Here is a 14,966-nt window from a genome sequence, read left to right as displayed (position 1 = left end):
AGCCGCAAAGTATGATAAGTCGCGCAATGAATAGCCCGAGCCGATCGATGTTTGGTCCTCGCGCAGCTTTGAGAAACGACTGCGGAACGAAAACGAAGAGAGAACGTCGCAAAAATTATGGAATCGTGAGTGGCTGCACGCTGCGCCGCACAATCGATTCTCGACTTCGACGTTGTCGTTTCGAGGCGCACGGGATTTTCAATCAATACACCGGCTGCGGTTTTCCAAGTAGCAGCAGCCCCCCCAGCTCCGAGATAATATAACGAAACTCGTTAAAGCCGCGGCCGGTGGTATACATATTATACACCCGTTATTTGAACATTTTCACGCTCGTTATGAATTTTTCGGCGTCGTCGGTGCACGCCTAACGCGACAATAATATATAATTTAATTTATATACTTTTTGCACCCGGCTCACGCGGAGTTTTGACAGTTGCGCGAAAAGCACACGGATCGCGTGCCGATCGTTGCATTTTCTCCTGTTTTTTTTTTCTTCACGCACATGATATATTCGCGAATTTTTATCTTTTTTTGCGGTCGCGAGCACTGCGTAGATACGTATAATGTCATTATTAATATACCAAAGAGTTTCGACTGGTGAAAATCGACCGCACGCTTTTAATATATTTATATACATGTCCTCACACTTAACGAGCAATTGTGTTGTGCCATTGCGCGACTTTGTAATGTTTTTTTCCGGAAAATTTTAAGTGTACGTTTTTGCGCAGGAATTTTCGTCGTAACCTCGGAAAAATAAATGTCCCTTTTTCTCGCGCGTTTCATATATCATGCGCTAGCGCGTACATATGTGGGTCAAGTATTTTTTTCGAATTATAGCCAGTCTATAAACATTGTATTATAGGCGCAGAAATAATAATTAAGCAGCTATGATATCGATTAAAACGTGATCTAACGCCCGTGATCGAGCTCGCGTGCGCGCGCGCACACACAATTGGACGAGCAGTCGTAAAAATAAATAAATATAAAAATGAAAATATATACTCGCGTCGAGTATTTTATTTGCCGTGCGATAACTCGAGGCGATTTATCCTGCTACCCGATGCATCGGATGAATATTTGCCGATTATAAAACTACGGAGGAATTTTTCATTCCCGGTTAAGTAGCTTTAAATGTCAATTCTATACATAGAAACTACGCCGATCGATCGTTGGTCGTTACCGATCATCATCGTCGTCATCGTAGTCGTCGTCGTCGTCGTAATCGATTTCTACAACGTTATAAGCCGAAAAATATTTTCATCTACCCTCGACGGCAAAAAACAAATTGCATAGAATACGATGGATGCATCGCATTGACCCGAGAGCCGCTCGCATCGTTCGTTATTATGTCACACGCGCCTAAAGGCTTACACCCATTCGAGGAATCCGCGTGGTATGTTATGTACTTTTGGAGCCGAATTGTCAGCGCTGCACATGTTTTCTATATATCGTACGGCAATGCGACAACAATCGCAAATGATAATTTTTCCTGTAAACGCGTTACGTTTTTTTTTTATCCATTACGTACACAATCGTATAATATTCCGAGAAAAGGGAGCGATGTACGGCGCGTCGCGCCGAATTCCCTCGTGATTTTTCACAAATTGCCAATTTATTCCCTTTTTGTAATCGGTATTACGCGTGTATAAGACAACGACATCGCGCGCGATGACGTCTGTTACACACGAGATCGGGTGTGTGTATATACGCACGACGACGACGACGACGACGATCGGTATGCGCCTTTTTTTCGGGCGAAAATTCTCCCATACCGTGGAGATATAGGTGTCACATAAGAAAGTACGCACACATACGTCTCTCTTTCTCTCGCTGAAATTATATTTCTGACTTTATTAAAAGGAATATGCGGTAAATTATATACATATATACGCGAGTGCGGCATTGCGCAATAACAGACACGCTGCGCCACCGTCGACTTTTTCTTTTCTTTCTTTCTTTCCCGTTTCCCGTAATAGTCGCGCGCGTTTGGCGCGTTTAAAGTTCCGTTTACCTTGCATATATGTACATACACGCGTATATAGCTCGATGATCGACTTTTTTTTTTTACATTGAATTTGTCGACACTATAGACTCGCTCCAAGTCGAAGTTAGACAGGTCTATAAATCATTCGGCAAACGGCGCGCGTCGTTAAAAGTGTAATGCGTGTTTATAAACCGAATAATATATTTACGTGTTTACAAACGATTAAAATCCGCCGACCGGCCGATCGGAAATTGTTACGAATGAATTGCGCGATGTGGTAAACACAGGGTTAGAGGCGTGTGCGCATTCGAAGCGCGATATGGTGTCGGATAGCGATTTTTTGCCTTTGTTGCGTTTTAATGCTTTCGTCGGTACGTTTACGCGCGTGTGCAAGTATTTACGTATGTTTCTGACGTCAAGAAGCGCAATTTTTCATTTTTTTCACTTTCGATCTTTGCGATCGTACGCGTGGGGGGTGTGTGAATGTGTACCGAGAGAACCTGTTTTGACAGCTGTGTATCACTCAGCGATCGGTATTGTACACGCGACGAATAGTACGAGTCTTGATGCACGACGAGTCCAGTTTCCTCTTGACACTTCTTTTTCTATATGAAATTATTGCTCTTCTGTATTTCATGTAAAATATAAGATTTTCCTTTTGAAATACACCGTGACCGATCGTCGTTACGATTATACATCTACGTTACCGGCTGCGGGCAATCTAGTTTTCACGAGTAGCTCCTTGATTCGAATCGCGGTTTTTTCAATTGTACAATTGCGAATAAAGAAATGTCAATGAATTAATAACAATACACTGAGAAAAAAAATTCTTTGATACAATGAAAATTTAATTAAATACAATCTATGAAATAATTTCATTGAAATAATCTTTTTTTCTTTAGTTTCATGAAATTCTGATTAAAGCAACTAAATATTTTGTTGTTTTTACCAAAATTTCATGAAACTAAAGAAAAAACGATTATTTCAATGAAATTATTTCATAGATTGTATTTAATTAAATTTTCATTGAATCAATGAATTTTTTTTCTCAGTGTAGATGTGTCTTATCTGATAAACAGGGTCTGAATGTAATAAAAAAATATTTACATAAAACTGTTCAATACTTTTTAAAGATTACGCGTGAATTTATGCAAATTGAGTTGATTTGAAGTTCTACCTAAAAAACGATTTTTCATTTAAAATATGATTTTATTTACATCCAGAAAAGATGTAAGCATGACATTTGGTTTTTTTTAAGATGTTTTGAAACATAAAAAAATTCAAGAAAATCTGAAAACAAATTATGGATTCGTTCCCGGCGTGTAAAAATTTGTCAAAATTTTCATGGGATTTTTTGAATTTTCCCATTAGTTTTACAGGACGAATGCAGCGCGCTGCGCGCATTTATGCGCGTGCGACCGGTCGACCATGTGCTGGAACTTCTGTCATTTGTGTGGTTGTTGCAGACGACACTGCGGCCACGTGAGAACATCAGTCTAGCGGAGATCAATTCTATTTTCATACGTTTCCGAGCTCGCAACGGTTTGCGATCGTTGTTGACATTTGAAGACAATTCAAAGCTGCGAAATGGTAAAATTTACAATAATTATACTTACTTCTTTAAGGTTAACTTGAAACGCGAGGAAAAATACAATTTGCTTTCCCGCGAGTATTTCATATTCTTTCTGCTTCAGAAACAATTTTTATTCATCATAGTTAAAATCCATTTGAACGTCACAATTTGGGATAAAGTTATAATTGAAGATTGTTTGAAATTTTGATTATTAAAAATCAAATTTTACATCCTGTTTTCTGAAACTTTTACTGAATAATTTTTCTTCAAAATACTCTTTTCAAAATAATCCAAGCAACTGTAAAGAATTTTAGAGAAATTTTAAAGAACGTTTTTTTATTTTGCTTTTTCAACACCGAGAAAAAAAATTCATTGATTCAATGAAATATTTAATTAAATACAATCTATGAAATAATTTCATTGAAATAATCTTTTTTTATTTCATCCAACAAAATATTTAATTGTTTTATCCAAAATTTCATTGCTTTAATCAATCATTTGATTAAATTAATAGTAAATAAAATATTAAATTAGATTTCATTGAATCAATAAATTTTTTTTCTCAGTGAAAAGCTTCAAGTTTGGTAGGATTTTGTAATTCTAAATACGTACTTATTTGTAGATCCGTTCTCAGCCCGACTGGAAACCCATTGCATTGGACCACGAGCGACCAGTCAAACGCCCCCGCACCGAGCCAAGTATACTCGCATCACTCGCAGTGGGCCTGAAAAACCAAACTCACGCTGTCGTCGTGACTCTGGATGAGGCCAATTCGGATTCGTTGCCCTACGGTGTGAAGAAAATTATACCCATCGCCACGCACATCGGCATGGCTACGTCCGGTGTCACCGCCGATGCCAGTACGATTAGGTATATAATAATAATAATAATATTCAGCTCTTTACTCTGCAGAAAATTGAATAATTGTTTAATAAATATATTGATCGAAAATATTCATTCGTTGACGATATATAGCCAAGACATGAGAAGAGAATGTTTGCATTATCAATTGAACCGACATAGTAAAATCCCCGTGACGACTCTCATCGAAAGTATCACGAGCAAAATGGATGCATGCGCTCGATGGGACACCAAGAGGCCGTACGGAATTGGATCGTTGGTAGCTGGTTACGACGTAAGTATAATTGTTTTTTTTTTCAAGTTTCAATCATATATGTATCAATTAAAAATGTCTCATTTCAGGATCAAGGACCTCACCTATTCGAAACGTGTCCGTCGGCGGGATGCTCCGATGGCAGAGCAATGGCTACGGGCGAGGAGTCTCGGGACGCCCGAACTTATCTGGAAAAACATCTCGACGAATTCGCGAGTTGCAAAGTGGAGGATCTAGTGAGACACGGTTTGAGATCGGCGCGCGACACTCTGCCCAGTGTGGTTCATTTATCTACCAAGGTACTGGTTAATTTTGCTTTGTATAATCGAAACTTCTTGAACTATACGTATAACGATTGAACACTTTTCTTTTAGAACATCTCTATCGGAATCGTCGGCAAAGATACGGATTTCAGAATCTTGGACGATGCAGAAACTCAACGTTACCTCGTCGAGGTGTAAACTGAGGATCACATAACAATAATTATTTTTAAGTACTTATCACATAATTAGACTAATTATACTTTGAAATAATCTTACTCGTAAAGACATTAAAAAATACGTTGCTTACAAAGTTATTCCCAATCTCGCAATCATTTTACCAAACCTACGACGTGTATTCAAAAAATCGTGTGTGCCTTATCGACAAACTGTTTTTTTATTTTATTTTTTTGACTGTCGCGCCGTACATAAGCACACCTCCCGCTCCCACCCTTGGATTTTTTTCGACAAAACTCTCTTGATTTTAAACGCGTGAACTCGGTCGACGCCGCTCACTTTCGCTCTCCTTCGTAAAATATATATCTCCCACCCCAGCCAGCAGCGCACTCTGCAAACAGCGACCGCCGCGCGCAGCAGCAGCAATACACACACACACACACACACACGCACACATACAGTTACGAACACTTTCACTGCGGCCGCGGCGGCGACTGAGAAAAACAGCTGTCGTTTTCGCTCTTGCGCTTTGTGCAATCATCGTCGCGATATCGGCTATCCGACACCATATTCCGCGCGACACAAAGTCTTTATTACAATTAATATAGTTGTGTGTTTTTGTGTCACTGTGTGCCCGCGCGCGAGTAAAGTGTGCAGTGTTTCGCGTAGGCAGAGTGAGTATTATTGCACAGTATACACGGCGCGGTGTCGTATCCCTTTGTTTATCCGTGCGACTGTATAGTAGCATGACGTTTCGAATGCAGGATCAGCAAAGACTACGACGACGCCGATAATTTGCCCAGGATCTTGCTCGAATCCGAGGTTGGTTATACAAAAAAAGAGCCACATTCAATCTCGGTCAATCTGCGTTTATTTTATTGTAACGCATACTTCCTGAATTCGTTTCTTATCTCCCTGTCTCCTTCTTTTTTTCATTCCCACTCTCTCTGTCTCTCTCTCTCTTTCCCTCTCTATCTTTGCAATATACGGCATACCGCTTGATACTATGTTCTTTCATTTATTTGATACAGATACGGACGGATCAATCGTTCGGCTACTAGTCGGACAATTATGATGCACGATAAAGCGAGGCACGTGAGTCACAATCATCAACGATACACTAGTTGGAATAGGCCAGCAACAGCAGCCGAGCAATCCGACAACGAGCTGGCAGTATTATTATGATCGCCCGCAGTGCTGAGCCATTTGTTGTTGCTTTTTCCTTTTTTTTTTCGTCGCTGCGTTATTACTTGTTTTTTGTCAACAATATCCGCCGGCCAACGGAGATCTAGTTTAGTATAATAAGCTGCTGCACGAGTGAGCAAGTGTGTTTACGAGAGCTCAGCAGCTGCACAATGGAGGCTGATAAGAGCGACTGGAAATTGCTGTTCGATGAAACTGCAGCCGCAGTGGCCATCGAGATCGAGCAGAAGCAGAATGACAGTCCCATGAAGGAGTTGAAGAGCAGTGGCGATGGTGCACTCAGTACTTGTGTCATCGCCATCGATGGGATGACATGCATGTCTTGCGTCAATACCATCACCGACATGATGTCAGGCAAGAATGGTATTCATCACATTGATGTTAGTTTAAAAGAAAATCAAGGTATTTTCAAGTATGACGATAAGCTCATTAGTGCCCAAGAAATTGCCGAAGCCATCGAGGATATGGGTTTTGATACGTCTGTCAAGAAAGTTAATGACGCTGTATTGGTAGATACTAATCAACTTGTTAGTACTGATCAAAATACTCCTGTAAATAATGTAAAAAAGTCACTGCCTAAAACAGAAAATATAGAAAGATGTTTTCTGCATATTGATGGTATTACAAATGCTTCTTGTGTCACTGCTATTGAAAAACATTGTAAAAAACTGGTTGGAGTGAAAAAAATCATGGTATCTTCGATAAGTAGCAAAGCAGAAATAGATTATGATAGCAATGAGATTCGGCCAGTTGACATTGCATCTAGTGTGACAGATTTGGGCTTTCAATCTATACTGATTAATGAAAAAGGCTCTCAGATTAAAGAAATAGAGTTACTTATTACGGGAATGACTTGTTCTTCTTGTGTTAGCAAGATTGAAAAGACTGTCAAACAATTGAAGGGAGTTCAATCAGCCATGGTATCACTTGTCACTCAAAGAGGTAGAATAAATTATGATCCAAGTAAAATAGATACTACAGAAATTATCAAGTGCATTGAAAAGATGGGCTTTGGTGTATCTTCAAAGAGAAACGATGCCGAGAACAGGCAGTATTTGGACCACAGACTGCAAATCAGAAAATGGAGAACAGCATTCCTCATTTCTTTGGTTTTTGGCGCGCCAAGCATGATAGCAATGGCATATTTTATGATCAATATGTCTTCCATGTCTCCAGAAGACATGTGCTGCGTTCTACCAGGTTTGTCCATGGAAAATTTGATATCTTTTATATTATCAACTCCTGTACAGATTTTTGGTGGCTGGCATTTCCACGTCCAAGCGTACAAAGCAATCAAGCACGGGACTTCCAACATGGACGTACTGATTTCAATGACTGCAACGCTATCGTACATATACTCGGTCCTAGTACTTCTGGCAGCAATGATCATGGAAGAGACCACCAGTCCAAAGACATTTTTCGACACGCCGCCGATGCTCCTGATTTTCGTCAGCTTAGGCAGATGGCTGGAGCACATTGCCAAGGGTAAGACCTCGGAGGCTCTCTCCAAGCTTCTGTCTCTGCAAGCAGCCGACGCAGTGATAGTAACCCTGGGACCGGATCAAGAGATCCTGACCGAGCGCTTGGTCAAGATAGACCTGGTGCAGCCGGGCGACATTCTCAAAGTCAACCAGGGCAGCAAGATCCCCGTGGACGGCCAAGTATTCATCGGCAGCTCGTCGTGCGACGAGAGCCTGATCACCGGTGAGAGCATGCCCGTGCCCAAGAAGGAGGGCTCGACCGTCATCGGCGGCTCGATCAATCTGAGCGGGCCGCTGTACGTCAAGGCCACGCACACCGGCGAGAAGACGACCCTGGCGCAGATAGTGCGTCTGGTCGAGGAGGCGCAGATGAGCAAGGCGCCGATCCAGCACATCGCCGACAAGATCGCCGGCTTCTTCGTGCCGTTCGTGATCTCGGTGTCGGTGCTGACCCTCGTCGCCTGGATCATCGTCGGCTACGTGGACATCAAGTACCTGGACCTGATGTCGGACCCGATGACGATGGCCGGTGGCAATAGCAGCCACAATCATACGACAAGCGGCGGTGGTCGGAATCGCGACGAGATCATCTTCCAGAACGCGTTCAGGTGCGCGCTGTCGGTGCTGGCGATCGCGTGCCCGTGCGCCCTGGGCCTGGCCACGCCCATCGCCGTGATGGTCGGCACCGGGGTCGGCGCCGTCAACGGCATCCTCATCAAGAGCTCGGACTCGCTCGAGAACGCGCACAAGATCAACAGCGTCGTGTTCGACAAGACCGGCACCATCACCAAGGGCGTGCCGAGCGTGACCAACATCGCCCTGTTCACCGGTAGCAACAGCAGCAGCAGCAGCAGTCCGTTCAACATCGGCCGTATACTCGTGATAATCGGCATAGCCGAGCTCAACAGCGAGCACCCGATCGCGACGGCGATCGTCGGCTACGTGCGCGAGGCCATCGAGACCGAGCTGAGCGGCCGCTGCACGAGCTACCAGTCGGTGCCGGGCTGCGGCATGAAGTGTCGCGTGTCGCACATCGCCGACACGCTGCGCAGCTGCGCCAAGTCCCTGAAGATCAGCAGCTTCGTCGACAGCTTGCAGCAGCAGCAGCAGCAGCAGGACAAGACGAGCGAGCGCGCCGCCAAGGAGCTCAACGACGTGCTCATCGACTTCGCCCAGATCAGCCCGGAGCAGCGGATGAACGCGAGGAACGCCGCCGCCGCCGGCGAGGCCGAGTTGACCGGCAGCGACGCCGAGTTCGAGTGCGTCATCGGCAATCGCGAGTGGATGCGGCGCAACGGCGTGGCGATACCGCGCGACGTCGAGGACACCATGGAGAGGGAGGAGAGCGTCGGACGCACCGTCGTGCTGGCCGTGATAGACGGCCAGCTCGCCGCCCTGGTCAGCGTCAGCGACTCGATCAAGCCCGAGGCCCGACTGGCCGTGTACACCCTGAAGCGGATGGGCTTCGACGTGACCCTGCTCACGGGCGACAACAAGCTCACGGCCAACGCCATCGCCAAGGAGGTCGGCATCGAGCAGGTCTTCGCCGAGGTGCTGCCCAATCACAAGGTCGAGCGCATACAGCAGCTGCAGAAGCAGGGCAAGAAGGTGGCCATGGTCGGCGACGGGGTCAACGACAGTCCCGCCCTGGCCCAGTCCAACGTCGGCATCGCCATCGCCGCGGGCACCGACGTCGCCATCGAGGCCGCGGACATCGTCCTGATGCGCAACGATCTGCTGGACGTTATCGGCTGCATCGACCTGTCGCGCGAGACCGTCAAGCGCATCCGCCTCAACTTCCTGTACGCGAGCCTGTACAATCTGCTGGGGCTGCCCATAGCCGCGGGCATCTTCAGTCCGTTCGGCGTGCGACTGGAGCCCTGGATGGCCACCGCGGCGATGGCCCTCAGCAGCGTGTCCATCGTCGGCAGCTCGCTGCTCCTGAAGATGTACAAGAAGCCCACGAGGCAGAAGCTCGAGACGGCCGAGTTCAAGAAGCTCGCGCGCTACGACAACAGGACCAGTGGCGCGGTCCTGTTCACGGACGATCCGCCGCCCCAGCCGGCGGCCAAGACCGGGTCGATCAACGGCTCGACCCTCAGTCTGTCGCGATTGAAGTACAATAACTTGGTTTAGGATAGCTCCGTGGCTTCGCCAGAGTGATAATATATACGTTATAATCGTAAGAAGATGAATTGAGATATTTTTTTCAACGAGTACATAATATTTTTTAAAAGAAAAAGCATAGTAGTATATATTTATTTATTTGTACGAGGAGAATTAGATAAAATAACAATGACTGAGATACTGTAAATGACTGTTGACAAGGACCTGTTTAGCGTCTAAGAGAGGAATTTTAAACGTTTATTTACTTATTTATTTATTTATTTATCTGTAAAAACTTGGATATTTCCATAAGGTATATATTCATATATTCAATGTTCGTTCAATCGTTTAGTTACCAATAATGTACACTCAGCATTACGTCTGACATCTGATTTGATTGATAACTGTTTAATGTCACGATGAAACATCAAAATAACGATGATTTTTCTTATTTACAGCTGACAAAGCATTACTTTTTTTCTTTTTTTTAACTCTTGATTAATTTGTATGTGAACTTATTGCGTATGAGTGTGTTTTGTTAGTTTTCTATACATGTATGGCATAATGAAAAAGATAATATATATTGTATAAAAGAAAAAAATGTACTGATGACAAATATTTTCTTACCGCTGAATCCGCAAATTATTTAAGCTTTATATACGTAATGAAAAATGTGTGATTGTTAACTCATAATTGATTCGTGTACAACTCAAGTGAGATATAAGAAATTAATAAAATACAAAATGACTGTTTACACGACTTTTGAATCTTCATTTTATCTCTAACTAATTATTTTAATCTTAAAATACCTTTCAAAAAAGCAAACTCGTTGATATGAGAATTTCAAAAAAAGCAGACTCGCGCGCCAAGCGAGCACACATGCGCCGAGAAATGACGTCTGCTTTACCGTTTACGTCAAATCGATGAACCTCGCAGCAGTCGGCATGCTACACGCGGTTCTAGTACAGAGTCGACAGCAAGCACGTTGATTTTTGAAAATAAATATTCTCAGTGACTGGTTTAAAACAAAAATATTGTTCAGTGAAAGCACACGATGGAATTCTTCATCGATACAGTCGGTCAGACCGAGAACAATGATAAAGTGCAGGCAGTTGATCCAGACGACGACTTTTATCCAGGAGATATCGGTGAGTTGCGTTCCGTTGAGGTTATGTTTTTAAATACTTTACATTGAGACATTCAGTAATGCATAACTGTTATGATTCTTTTTAGATTTCAACCCTTCAGCTGTTAAGAAAGCTATATCTGAAATAGGAAAGGATAATCTCACTGCTGTGTCTGAAAAGAAGAAGAAGAATGAAAAGAAGGCCATAGATATTGATCAATTTGAGGAGGCTATGGGCTGGAAACAGAAAAAGAGAACTAAAATATTAGGTGACATCGACGAACAAATGGAAGTACAAATTGTCAAACAGGCTTTGAAAAATTCAAATGTCAAACCTGGATTCGAAGGATTAAAAAAAGTACCAAATTATGACGTCAGTGAGAAAAAACAAAAAGAAAGAAGGAAAAGAATAGCCGCCAAAACCAAGGGTGTTGGATGGTTCAATCTTCCTGCTACAGAACTGACAGAAGAAGTCAAGCATGATCTTGAGGTCATTCAAATGAGATCTGCATTGGATCCCAAACATTTCTACAAGAGAAATGACTCCAAAGCGCTTCCCAAATACTTCCACATTGGTAAAGTTGTTGACTCGGCTGTTGACTTCTATTCTGGTAGATTGACAAATAAGGAACGCAAGCGTACCATTGTCGATGAACTGATGGCTAATGCTGAATTCGCCAAATACAATAAGAGGAAGTACCAAGAAATCATTGAGGAGAAGCGCAAAACACATTACAAAGCCGCAAGGCACGCCAAGAGACAGATGCGAAAGAAGAATAAATAAATTACGTCAATTGTTTTAGGATAAGTGTAGAATAAGGTCAGAGTAAGGTACTAAATTTGTTAATAAATGCAATTTTTTTAATAACATAAACCAAAAACCAGTGCTGTTTCTTAAACCAAACCCCCTGTGACTTCGATGGATGCACCATTGATGTAAGAACTTTTGTTCGATGCTAAAAATAGAATAACTTCTGCAACCTCCTCCGCTTTGCCCATTCGTTTTAAAGGAATTCTTTTGATGAACATTTGTTTGACTTTATCGGGCACCTTGTCTGTCATTGGAGTCTCTATGAAACCTGGCAGTACAGCGTTGACTCTTATTCCAAACCTGTAATCAAAATATTAAGACTCGACTGTAGCAACTGGATGTATACACAGCAAAATGTATATTATGGTAGTATACTACTCACTGTCCAAACTCTGCAGCCGCCGACTTGGTGAACGCCTCGACTCCCGCCTTGGAAGCCGCGTAATTGCTCTGCCCGATGTTTCCCGTCTTGCCGATGATCGAGGCGATATTAACGATACTGCCGCCGCCACCCTGTGTATCCTCGGTCTCGGCTGCCTGGATCATGGCCTGGGCGGCGCACTTGGTCACGAGGAAGGTGCCGCGCAGATTGACCCCGAGCACCTCGTCGAACTCGGCCTCGCTCATCTTCAGGAGGAAGTTGTCGCGCGTCACCCCGGCCGAATTGACGACCAGGCTGGGCGTCGCGCCGTAATGCTCGCGGCCGCGAGCCAGGGCTAGCTCGACGCTCGCCCGGGAGCGCACGTCCAGCTCCACCGGGAGCAGGTATTGACCCGCATCTGGGGAGGGTGCGTGAATGAATCATTTCGTTTTGAAAGTACCGCGCGCGTGCGGATAAGCTGTGATACAATAGTTGGATGCGTCTGCTTGGGAAAAATTATAATTATGAAGCAGAATATTGAAAAAAAAAAAAAGATCTGATGGAAAAAATGATAATATTTTGATGGTTATATAAACTTGATCAAAAAAATCTTATTGATATTCTTCAGAAAGTTATCGAAATTGCGAATCTTCTAGCCTATTGAACTATCAATGCCACTGAACTTGAAACTCATTTACAATTGATAAACTACATTGTATTACACCGCACATGGTAAATTTATAATTTATTTTAAGTACTTGAAAATCATTTTAATAAATTGACTGGATAAGTTTTATAAGCATTATTTCCAAGACTTGTGCATTTTCATTAATATACCTCGGTTATATTTTTCCTTTTGAGCACTGCAAAGCATTAAGAACCTATTTTTTATCTAAAAGTTACGATCAAAACATTTACATGAAAATTATTAAGAATCATTGCAATGAGGACATGAACTGGATAGATTATTTATACAGAACATAGCTTGGTTTTTAACCCCGTCGCAACTATTAATTGAACCACAAAACAGAAGGGGTAACGCCACTCTAGGACTTTTAAAAAAATCGATTTTCTTTATTTATGCGTACAAAAGCTTCCTTTAAGCGTGTAAACTAATGCACAATTAATTTTATAGGGTAATATATAATTTTAAGATGCCCAATCGTTAATTTTTCTACAGCGTTTTGCACGAAAGCCAAATGGGTATGAAAAACTTTGAACGCCTTTTTCTTCGAACCAACATTTTTCGACACTGCCGTTGTAATATCTCGCGAAATAATGAACCGATCGAGCTGAAATTTTGACCGCAGCTCCCAATTGTATTTTTAATCGAATTGCGTAACCATTTTTCTATTGGTTTGTTATTTCAATTTTTATAATTAATTTGTGGCGAACTGTTTCGACAAAACTCGATTTTTTATTATTGGATAGCTGCCATTAAAAGTGGATATGTTTATTTCTGTTCTAGGTGTCTTAGAAGTCAAAACATTCTACCGTCAGCGAAAAATCGCTTTTTTTGTATATTGACCGAATGAATGGTTTTGAAAGTATCTCAAGACATGTATTATCAGTCCTCAAAATTCCAAATTGATCGATCCATCCTGGCCACCGCAATAAATTCCCGAAATGTGCTATTTTGAAAAAAATCCTAGAGCTTGTGTTACCCATTAATAATTCTACACAGACGCAGCTATGAATATCCTTATCCCATCGAAATTCAACTCGCGGTAGTCGTACAGAAGTAAATTTATTCCGCAGTATGACGTACCAAGCACAGCTCACAGCGTCGTCTGCTAACAACTCCTACTGGCTGTCATCCAATTCCCCAAAACACATAACCTGCCTATATGCAGCTGCAACAAGTGCCTCGGCTTATCCGCGTGTTGTTGCGAGTATATAAACAACGGAACGCCGAGCTTCTCGAGTCTCTTTCTTTCGCTCGCGTCTATTCCACCCCCGAGCCAATAATAGACACTCGCGTATCCAACCATCATCAGATGCATTATCATCATTTATGCGCGTAGTGGTGCTTTGTAAAGCGAAAAGCTCCGCAGGCTGCGCGGATACCTACATACATACATACGTATATATATATTATAATTCTACCTTGTATCGTGGCAAGGGTACTCTCGACGGCCTTGACATTCAGATCGGCTGCGATGACCTTGGCGCCTTGGCTGGCCAGCGCGGCGCAGGCTGCTCTGCCGATGCCGCTCGCCGCCCCTGTGTTTGTGTGTTGTTTATTCAGCGCACGTGTGTATATAATAATGGCACATCGAAACGAGCAAAGCGAAAATAATCAACGTTTTAAAAATTTAAAAGGCCGTATATAAGAGTACGCGTGGAGGCGATTTTACGTTTAAAAAGCCGCATATATAGATCGACGCACGCACGCACATCATTATATATTTCTATATAATTGAGTACGCGCGCGCGTGTGTGTGCACACTCGACGCGCGAGGCAGATCCTCAGCATTACGTCACGATCCGGAGAGATGTTTTAAAGTTCTGATGATAATAATAGCGAATATAACGCGCGTGTATTTATTATTATTATCATTTATGCGTGCATAAAGTCCACGAGCCCTATATGATGTATGCGTATATATACTTACCCGTGACGAACGCGACTCTTCCAGTTAGCATCGTCGCCGTCGTCAGCTGTGCTGCTGCTGCTGCTGCCGCAGTACACGCAGATTTATAACGTACGGATATACACGAGGTATATCACTGTGCGCACTCGAAGCCTACGCGTGTATGTGTGTGTGTG

At 43.0% G+C, this 14,966-nt stretch overlaps 4 protein-coding genes across 6 annotated transcripts; 3 read left to right on the top strand and 1 right to left on the bottom strand.

Moving 5' to 3' along the window:
• Positions 1-3,456: 3,456 nt before the first annotated feature.
• Positions 3,457-5,244, top strand: LOC106655551 (proteasome subunit alpha type-1-like). The gene is made up of 5 exons (XM_014375981.2): positions 3,457-3,574; positions 4,180-4,427; positions 4,533-4,692; positions 4,761-4,970; positions 5,046-5,244. The coding sequence occupies exons 1-5, from the start codon at positions 3,572-3,574 to the stop codon at positions 5,130-5,132; spliced, it is 708 nt and encodes a 235-aa protein (XP_014231467.1). The 5' UTR covers positions 3,457-3,571; the 3' UTR covers positions 5,133-5,244.
• A 338-nt stretch (positions 5,245-5,582) lies between these two features.
• On the top strand, positions 5,583-10,012 carry LOC106655589 (copper-transporting ATPase 1). 2 transcript variants are annotated; one of them, XM_014376063.2, is made up of 2 exons: positions 5,583-5,782; positions 6,140-10,012. In XM_014376063.2, the coding sequence occupies exon 2, from the start codon at positions 6,464-6,466 to the stop codon at positions 9,926-9,928; it is 3,465 nt and encodes a 1,154-aa protein (XP_014231549.1). In that variant the 5' UTR covers positions 5,583-5,782; positions 6,140-6,463; the 3' UTR covers positions 9,929-10,012. The 2 variants fall into 2 exon arrangements, with proteins under 2 accessions (XP_014231549.1, XP_014231548.1); XM_014376062.2 differs by having other exon boundaries at positions 5,583-5,930.
• A 2-nt stretch (positions 10,013-10,014) lies between these two features.
• LOC106655591 (deoxynucleotidyltransferase terminal-interacting protein 2) lies at positions 10,015-11,915 on the top strand. Its single transcript, XM_014376064.2, has 2 exons — positions 10,015-11,046; positions 11,132-11,915. Exons 1-2 carry the CDS (start codon positions 10,953-10,955, stop codon positions 11,806-11,808), a joined length of 771 nt encoding a protein of 256 aa, XP_014231550.1. The 5' UTR covers positions 10,015-10,952; the 3' UTR covers positions 11,809-11,915.
• LOC106655592 (estradiol 17-beta-dehydrogenase 8) lies at positions 11,827-14,937 on the bottom strand. Of its 2 annotated transcripts, XM_014376065.2 has the most exons (4): positions 14,812-14,937; positions 14,303-14,419; positions 12,218-12,614; positions 11,827-12,135 (listed from the first exon to the last, which is right to left on the bottom strand). In XM_014376065.2, the coding sequence occupies exons 1-4, from the start codon at positions 14,840-14,842 to the stop codon at positions 11,919-11,921; spliced, it is 762 nt and encodes a 253-aa protein (XP_014231551.1). In that variant the 5' UTR covers positions 14,843-14,937; the 3' UTR covers positions 11,827-11,918. The 2 variants fall into 2 exon arrangements, with proteins under 2 accessions (XP_014231551.1, XP_023315553.1); XM_023459785.1 differs by lacking the exons at positions 14,303-14,419; positions 14,812-14,937 and adding an exon at positions 13,034-13,214.
• Positions 14,938-14,966: the final 29 nt, after the last annotated feature.

Source organism: Trichogramma pretiosum, unplaced genomic scaffold, assembly GCF_000599845.2.
Source record: "Trichogramma pretiosum strain Unisexual culture from Peru unplaced genomic scaffold, Tpre_2.0 scaffold120, whole genome shotgun sequence".
Lineage (NCBI taxonomy): Eukaryota > Metazoa > Arthropoda > Insecta > Hymenoptera > Trichogrammatidae > Trichogramma > Trichogramma pretiosum.
The sequence above is the reverse complement of the archived record's forward strand: the minus strand, read 5'-3'. Positions and strand labels throughout refer to the sequence as shown.